The sequence below is a fragment of the Coregonus lavaretus genome (genome assembly GCF_964263955.1).
Source record: "Coregonus lavaretus genome assembly, chromosome: 28".
Taxonomy (NCBI): domain Eukaryota; kingdom Metazoa; phylum Chordata; class Actinopteri; order Salmoniformes; family Salmonidae; genus Coregonus; species Coregonus lavaretus.
Genome location: NC_140015.1, coordinates 27,965,155 through 27,974,637, shown reverse-complemented (window position 1 = coordinate 27,974,637; position 9,483 = coordinate 27,965,155). Strand labels below are relative to the sequence as shown.

The 9,483-nt window shown below is 49.1% G+C and overlaps 1 protein-coding gene across 1 annotated transcript; it reads right to left on the bottom strand.

Moving 5' to 3' along the window:
* Nucleotides 1-333: 333 nt before the first annotated feature.
* On the bottom strand, nucleotides 334-3,465 carry LOC311103376 (protein phosphatase 1 regulatory subunit 29-like; the record flags this gene model as incomplete). Its single annotated transcript, XM_084144938.1, has 3 exons — nucleotides 334-2,733; nucleotides 2,889-2,990; nucleotides 3,085-3,465. 3 exons carry the CDS (start codon nucleotides 3,463-3,465, stop codon nucleotides 334-336), a joined length of 2,883 nt encoding a protein of 960 aa, XP_084001064.1.
* Nucleotides 3,466-9,483: the final 6,018 nt, after the last annotated feature.

The window sequence follows — 9,483 nt, the reverse complement described above, 5'->3', positions numbered from 1 at the left end:
GGCCTGGGCACCCTGTCTCTAATTATAACTGCAAAGAGGATGAGAAGGTTCCAGAAGTAGTGCTACTGTCCACTCCATTCACTGTCACAATGACCCTGCTGTACTATCATCTCTCTCAGCTCTGGTCCTGCTGATGTTTACACGGATAAATGAAACCTACTGTAAATGAATCAGGCTCCGTCAGACTCAACTTATCTCTTTCATCACCCTCATTCATTTCATTTTCTCTCTTTCCTTTCGGCTGTCATCTCAAATTGGCAGTTCACCGGGATCAACAAGAGAATCATTACTCAAAACTCAATTTCCCACAATGTCTCACTTCCTGTCTTCCTTTTAAAGCTTCTGCTGGGCTGACACGCCCTTCCAGTAGTCAAGGATGTCGTGGAGGTCCTCCCCTTTGGCGAACTGCACCTTCTTCCTTAAGGCGTTCCCGGCCGTGACGTAGCACGACTCATCCCGCTGGCCCTTCCTGTAGGGCCGGAACCTCTCCCAGATCCTCAGGGAGCTCTCCGAGGAATACTCAGGGCTGGAGGAGTACCCAGAGTAGTTTTGGTGGCGGGAGGGTGAGAGCTGCGAGTAGGAGGCGGCGTCACGGCGGGAGCGGGTTAGGGGCTTGAGGAAGGAGGCCCTCTGGTGCGGCGAACCCTGGTGGGAGCCCTCGTAGTACAGTGCCGGGACGGAATGGCGGTGCTCTGAGCAGTGGAAGTCCTCCTGCTGCCCCTGCCCCTGTCCCTGTCCCTGCTGCTGCTGCTGCTGGTTGGTAATACCATCAACACCACCACCACCACCACCTCCACTACCACACCCACCACCACCCCCACCTCCTCCCCCGCCGCTCCCCACCAGAGGCAGCCGCTCCAGGGGCTCTCCACACCCCACGGGGCTGCCTCTCTCTCCTGGGTACTGCTGGCAGGGGTCCGGACTGCGGGGCTCGTGGACGTCCAGGCTGTAGACCCGGCCTCCTCCTCCGGTCCCTCGTTCCCGGTCACGTCCCATGGAGTTGCAGGATGAGGTACTGCACTGCTTCTTCACGGCGCTGATCACCACCACAGCGTCAGCGCTCATCTGCCTCTGGACGGGGCGCACAGCAGACGCAGGGGGAGGGGGCCGGTAGGGGGGCGACACAAACCCTCCGCCGCTGATCCCCGGACGCTCCGAGAGAGGGACGGAGAAGGGGAGCGGCGGTGGAGGGGGGATCTTGGTTGTAGGGGCGGGCAGGCCCGGGCAGGTCTCAGTTACGCCGGGGGAGAGGGGGATGAGGCCACGGGTCAAGGAGGAAGTGCAGGTGGGCGGAGGTGAGGTGGGGTAGGAGGTGGTGGTGGTGGCGGAAGAGGCGGTGGAGGAGGCGGCCATGACAGAGTCCAGCTTCAGGGCGTCGATGCAGTTATTGATGATCTGGTTGACCTTATCCACCTCCATGGCGATGGTGGAGATCTCCGAAGCCGAGCCTCGCCCGTCGTCGTCGTCCGAATCCTCCCCCACGTCCGTCCCGTCCTCCTCTCTTAGATCCTCATCCCTCATCCCTCCCTGTCCTCCTCCAATCCCTCCATCTCTCATCACCCCCTCCATCCTCACGTCCATGTAGGTACCTTTGCTGGTCAGCATGGTCTCGGAGAAGGCCGTGGCCATCTTATCCTGAGGGATGGAGGAGAGTCTGGAGGAAGAGGTGTTGGCGGAGTGGAGCATGCCCGAGGAGGAGGAGGCAGACATTGGCAGCTTGCCCCCGTGCGTGTGGTGCTGGTACTGGTGGTGGCCCTGACCCTGGGCCTGCTCCTGGAGCTTCTGCACCGCAGACGGGTCGTTCCCCACGGCCGCCGCCACCTCCGGACCATACCTCATTTCTAGAATCGTCTTCTTCACACAGATGGACTTCTGCTTCTCCTCATGCCTCCTCTTCTTCCTCAGACAAAAGTAAACGAGGCCCAGGATGCAGAGCATCCCGAAGAGGCAGCCCACAATGGTCAATATGTAGTGGGTGGTGATGGAAGGTGTTGGCGGTATGTCGTCGGGGTTCTGGCCTCGGGTGGAGAACTGGAGGCAGGTGTGGTTGTAGCGTTGGGAGGTCCGGATGGAGGCCACGCAGAAGGTGTAGTTGGTGTGTGGCTTCAGCTTGTTCAGCGTGATCATCTCCTTTTTGAGCTTCAGGTTCATTACGTCAGAGACAAAGGTGTTGTTGTACTGCACCAGGATGTACATCTTGCTGTAAGGTCTGGGGATCTGGACCATGATAGAGGCCGTGACGAGGGACACGTGGTGGAGCTTGATGCTGGGGCTGAAGCTGTGCTCCGTGGAGGAAGACGAGGTGGTGGGCTGGTGGTACGGACCCACGCGGTCCAACATGTCCGGGCCCATTCCGGAGGAATCTGAGTCTGGCGGGAGAGACGTCATCCCGGGGATAAAGACCCCGTCCCGGCAGACAGAGGACAGAATCGTCCGAGCGTTATGCCCGACGATGCCGGACGCAATGGGACTCAGGAGTGGGTAGCCAAACATCTCCCTGGGGGTCTCGCACTGCAGCCGGTCGTAGGTGTGTGTGACGTTATTGAAGGCCTCCAACCAGGTGAGGAAGTTGTACAAGTCACAGCCACAGTGGAAGGGGTTCCCAGCCAGCTCACACACCATGAGGCGGTTCAAAATGGTAAAGGTGGACGGTTCGAGGCGGGCCAGCTTATTGGACGACAGGTCAATGCTGTTGAGACTGAGGCACTCATCCAATGCATTGTTGCCAATGACCTTGATGAGAACGGAGAGAGACAGAAAGCAATATATTAAAAAACAAATCTGAACCATGTTGTACATACAGAATAATATAAATGTATCTTTAGTAAATAGTAGCACTGAAATATTTTAAAACTACATAACTAAACAAAACTCAACCAATGCCACACCTCTATGAGGTTGTGCTGGAGGAAGAGGCACTGCAGCCGTCCCAGGCCCCTCATCATGGCTTCTGTCAGGTTGGTCAGCTTGTTGTAGCCCAGCTGGAGGACCTAGGAGAGAACCACAAAGGATTACGTCAAGATTGAATCAATCAACCAATCAACCAACCAATCAATCCTCCCACCCACCCACCACCCAGTGTACCTGTAGGTTGGCCTGTTGAGCAAAGGCCCCATCCTCGATGTAGGAGATCTCGTTCTTGGTGAGGTTGAGGTCCGTGAGGTTGGTGAAGCGGTACATGGAGGTGTAGGGGATCATCTTGAGCTTGTTCTCGTTGAGCCTCAGGTCGTGGACCGTGTTATTGATGTGCTGGGGGATGGTCTCGTATGGAGGCTGGTTCTGGCTGCAGATGGCTAGCCACACGTAGCCCTTGTCCCCCTCGATCAGCCAGCAGTCCCCCCAGACCAGGCTCGGGAGGTGGAGGAAGAGGAGGAGAGAGAGAAGGATGAGGAGGATGGGGGTGGATGGAGAGGAGGTGGAGGAGGAGGAGGAGGAGGAGGAGTGAGAGCGAAGCCTGCTGAGCATGATGGAAGGAGGAGGAGGACGAATGAAGAGGGAGGTTGTGTTAAGATGGAGGAAACGTGGGATTGAAATAAGGGATGGAGAGGTTTTAAAGGAGAAAGAGCGTGGATGATGGACTGGGGTAGCTAGGTTGTCCTCAGAAAGGGGAGAGGGGTTTAGCTTGGGTGTAGAAAAAGAGGGAGGGGCTTCACACAGCCAGTCACAGCTGTATGGTCATCATGGTGATTAGCAGAGTCCCCATGTCTTGTCACTTCCTGTTGGACTGCCGTGGTGAGTGAAACAGCTATTCCTCATACTCTTACTCTCTACGACGGGAGGTCTTGTTGATTGATCTGTTAGAAAGTAACAGGATCTGCTGGAGAGATGTGAGTCTGTGGAAAAGAAGAGAGGAAAACCGTGAGGCAACAATAGAGTGGCAAATGACAATAATAACATGGAATGTACATGGACTGTAGCAAACAATATAGAACACAAAAGGCTAGTGTTGCATACAGATGGAGGGTTTTCATTTGAGCACCCTGTTGCAGGAGAACTTTCCTGCAATGCAGGAAATGTTAAACGTGTAATGTACACTGCTCAAAAAAATAAAGAGAACACTTAAACAACACAATGTAACTCCAAGTCAATCACACTTCTGTGAAATCAAACTGTCCACTTAGGAAGCAACACTGATTGACAATAGATTTCACATGCTGTTGTGCAAATGGAATAGACAACAGGTGAAAATTATAGGCAATTAGCAAGACACCCCCAATAAAGGACTGGTTTTGCAGGTGGTGACCACAGACCACTTCTCAGTTCCTATGCTTCCTGGCTGATGTTTTGGTCACTTTTGAATGCTGGCGGTGCTTTCACTCTAGTGGTAGCATGAGACGGAGTCTATAACCCACACAAGTGGCTCAGGTAGTGCAGCTCATCCAGGATGGCACATCAATGCGAGCTGTGGCAAGAAGGTTTGCTGTGTCTGTCAGCGTAGTGTCCAGAGCATGGAGGCGCTACCAGGAGACAGGCCAGTACATCAGGAGATGTGGAGGAGGCCGTAGGAGGGCAACAACCCAGCAGCAGGACTGCTACCTCTGCCTTAGTGCAAGGAGGAGCAGGAGGAGCACTGCCAGAGCTCTGCAAAATGACCTCCAGCAGGCCACAAATGTGCATGTGTCTGCTCAAACGGTCAGAAACAGACTCCATGAGGGTGGTATGAGGGCCCGACGTCCACAGGTGGGGGTTGTGCTTACAGCCCAACACCGTGCAGGGCGTTTGGCATTTGCCAGAGAACACCAAGATTGGCAAATTCGCCACTGGCGCCCTGTGCTCTTCACAGATGAAAGCAGGTTCACACTGAGCACATGTGACAGACGTGACAGAGTCTGGAGACGCCGTGGAAAACGTTCTGCTGCCTGCAACATCCTCCAGCATGACCGGTTTGGCGGTGGGTCAGTCATGGTGTGGGGTGGCATTTCTTTGGGGGGCCGCACAGCCCTCCATGTGCTCGCCAGAGGTAGCCTGACTGCCATTAGGTACCGAGATGAGATCCTCAGACCCCTTGTGAGACCATATGCTGGTGCGGTTGGCCCTGGGTTCCTCCTAATGCAAGACAATACTAGACCTCATATGGCTGGAGTGTGTCAGCAGTTCCTGCAAGAGGAAGGCATTGATGCTATGGACTGGCCCGTCCGTTCCCCAGACCTGAATCCAATTGAGTACATCTGGGACATCATGTCTCGCTTCATCCACCAACGCCACGTTGCACCACAGACTGTCCTGGAGTTGGCGGATGCTTTAGTCCAGGTCTGGGAGGAGATCCCTCAGGAGACCATCCGCCACCTCATCAGGAGCATGCCCAGGCGTTGTAGGGAGATCATACAGGCACATGGAGGCCACACACACTACTGAGCCTCATTTTGACTTGTTTTAAGGACATTACATCAAAGTTGGATCAGCCTGTAGTGTGGTTTTCCACTTTAATTTTGAGGGTGACTCCAAATCCATACCTCCATGGGTTGATAAATTTGATTTCCATTGATAATTTTTGTGTGATTTTGTTGTCAGCACATTCAACTATGTAAAGAAAAAAGTATTTAATAAGATTATTTCATTCATTCAGATCTAGGATGTGTTAAAAAGGCTTCTGAAGTTTGTAATTTTCACTTTGACATTTTTGACTTGATTTCCCCAAAAATGTATCAACCCCTACAAAAATGCCCATTAATTATAATCCACATAATAATTCACATTTCCTGTTGCTGCAGGATTATTTTCCTGCTGTAGCAAACTGGCTCAAATTAAGATCCTACATCTGTATAAAAACCATAATCACATGGGAAAGCTATGAAACCAGGTGCAATTTTAGAAAACGATGATTTAAAGTGGCACTATGATGTAGGAGACTATTCCTATAAAAGCACACACATCCTCATTCCTCAAAAAGCAATAAATGTGAATACACATCCTGAATGGGAGTCGGAAAATGTACTGTTTAACACACACCAGCATAACCCCTTTCTCTCTGACAGCCACTCTCTGCAAAGAGAACAGATGCTTATTCATGACCATCATGTGTGACCAGAAAACAGCACTCGGAAATAAAGTGCCCTGCATAAAACCTCAACACAGAAACCCAGCCCATGAATACATGATGTTCGTTTACAACATGCCTCATACTGGCTTCGGCGCTAATATCTGTGCATCTTAAATCTTGTGCATGTGACACTCAAGGTTTATGGCTCCGCCGTGGATTAATCTGACAAGTGACACCTCATACCTTCCACATCTATCATTCCAGTGTTAATACTAATTGTAATTATTTTGCACTATAGCCTATTTATTGCCTTACCTCCATAACTTGCTACATTTGCACACACTGTATATATATTTTCTGTTGTATTTTTTGACTTTATGTTTTTTTACCCCATATGTAACTCTGTGTTGTTGTTTTTATCGCACTGCTTTGCTTTATCTTGGCCAGGTCGCAGTTGTAAATGAGAACTTGTTCTCAACTGGCTTACCTGGTTAAATAAAGGTGAAACAAATAAATAAAATAAAAATACAGTCTCTCCACCATAAGCCCCAGGAATCTTCTCTAGCCAGGGGACCTCACCACACAATGTTATCACGATACTTAGGTGACGATACGATATGTATTGTGATTCTCACGATTCTTACGATTCTATATGCATTGCGATTCAATACTGTGATTTTATTGCGATAACATATTGCTCACCATATATCTGCTGCAGAGGGACAAGAGAGAGACATGAGAAAACAAGTTTTCATTAGTCATGGAAATAAAAGTTCTGAAAACAAATTGGCTGCCTATTTAAAAATAAGATGGAGAACAAGCTATGAAGGAAAAATACTGTTTTGGTGCAGGTACAGCTAACCAGCGTAAAAACAACATTGCGATATTGTCAAAACGATACGATATATTGTCAAAAATAATATCCCACTATGTAACTGCATCGATTTTTTCCCCCATCGCTAGTATGTACGTGATTTAAAGGATCATTAAAATATGTGTTGTGTGTCTAAATGAGATGCGAATGGCACACCAAGTTAAAACGCCCTCTTCCCTACATTTAAAACAAGACAAAGGGAAGGAGTGATGGGAAGAAGAAAGGACAGTAGGATGGAAAGAAAATAGGAAGGAAGGGAGGAAGGAAATAAGGAAGAAATGAAGGAAGTAAGTAAGGTGGAGAGAAAGTAGGAAAGAATATAGGGAGAAAGGGAAAAGGAACGATGGAAAGAAACTGAGCTGAGGATGACGAGACAACCTTCCTCTCCACAGGGTGCCATCCACTCAGACTAAGTTTCTGTCCCTGACTTTCATTTGTCCTCATCATGTTAAACTATTCACGCTGTGAGAAAGCTCCTAGTCCCACCACTCCTGTGTCTGCACTTCCTGGATCCCTAGGTAGGAGAGCCCCCTGTAGGAGGCCATCCATCTCACCCTGACACCCATCTATCAACCTGTCCCTGTCAGTCTCTGTAGAGGAGATAGGAGTGTCACACACCATGCTACATTAATCACCTCAACATCCGAGACTTCTCGATCTCTCCCTGTTGACTCACCTGTCACATTATTACACACATATACATAAACGTACTTATACACACACACTGGTTTGCATGCATGCAGGTACACACACACACGCACACCACCCTAACGACTGTACCTATGACAGTCAGTTCATCTTTCTATAGACTCTCTAGTCACATCATACAATCCTTCACCATCGGCTCTCTATTCAATCTGCATGTCATTTGAACGCTAGTCACATAGTTATACAAGCCAGGATTATCAGTATATTTTGTGTTGTGACAGACAATGTCTTCCTCTCGCTATAGCTGACAGTCAGAAAGCTCTCTCTCTCTCCATGGAACCAGAGAATTACTGAACAGTCCTAGTTCCACTTTTCTCAATTCTCTATTCCGATGGAGAATTGGAACTCATTCCAGTCTATTCTAGTCAATATTCCCAAATGGTGAGAGCCAAGTATCTGGTCCAATTTCCCACTCCGTTTTCTGATTACTGCTGAAAATGGGAATACCAAAGCACTTAGGATATAATACATCATCAGCACCTCATACTGATTAGAGTTGTGGGCTGTTGCCACTGGAATATTCCCTTTAGGGGATGTCTCTATGAAAACATGCTAGTGTAGTCAAAGGTTGTAGCCTATTTAGCACGTACTATGTGTATCAAGACAGTTAGTCTCTCTCTCTCTCTCTCTCTCTCTCTCTCTCTCTCTCTCTCCTCTCTCTCTCTCATCTCTCTCTCTCTCTCTCTCTCTCTCTCTCTCTCTCTCTCTCTCTCTCTCTCTCTCTCTCTCTCTCTCTCTCTCTCTCTCTCTCTCTCTCTCTCTCTCTCTCTCTCTCTCTCTCTCTCTCTCTCTCTCTCTCTCTCTCTCTCTCTCTCTCTCTCTCTCTCTCTCTCTCTCTCTCTCTCTCTCTCTCTCTCTCTCTCTCTCTCTCTCTCTCTCTCTCTCTCTCTCTCTCTCTCTCTCTCTCTCTCTCTCTCTCTCTCTCTCTCTCTCTCTCTCTCTCTCTCTCTCTCTCTCTCTCTCTCTCTCTCTCTCTCTCTCTCTCTCTCTCTCTCTCTCTCTCTCTCTCTCTCTCTCTCTCTCTCTCTCTCTCTCTCTCTCTCTCTCTCTCTCTCTCTCTCTCAGACCTGACTCCATTAGTGCTCCATATAGGGAACCGAGAGGAGAAGTAGCGAACGAGGGGTGGGGGTATATCATTACGACTAGGTAGGTAACGGAGATGGGGCCACCTTATCAATGATAGGGGAGAAAGAGCAGGTTCCTGGTTGCAAAACAGATGTACAATGCATTTGCCACAATGGCTGTGATACAATAGATATGTTTGGTAAGTTTGTCTGCACAAAATGCTTTACATAACCATTGTGTGGTGTACCAGAACTATAATAGCTACAGGTAACTGTCAAAATAATGGAAACATTACGTGAGTAAATTAGGGATACAAAGTATATTGAAAGTAGGTGCTTCCACACAGGTGTGGTTCCTGCGTTAATTAAGCTATTAACATCCCAGCATGCTTAGGGTCATGTATCCTGGGCAGGCAATTATTTTGGCTACCATGGCTATGCCCCCATAGGATGACAATGCCCCCATCAACAGGGCATGAGTGGTCACTGAATGGTTTGATGAGCATGAAAACGATGTAAAACATATGCCATGGCAATCTCAGTCACCAGATATCAACCCATTTTAACACTTATGGGAGATTCTGAAGCGGAGCCTGAGACAGCATTTTCCACCACCATCAACAAAACAACAAATTATGAAAGTTCTAATGGAAGAATGGTGTCACATCCCTCCAATAGAGTTCTAGACACTTGTAGAATCTATGCCAACGTGCATTGAAGCTGTTCTGGCTTGTGGTGGCCCAACGCCCTATCAAGACACTTTATGTTGGTGTTTCCTTTATTTTGGCAGTTACCTGTAGATGTGGGTCACATTGCAAAGAAGTTTGAGAACTACAGGCTTCCAGGTAGGTAACAGG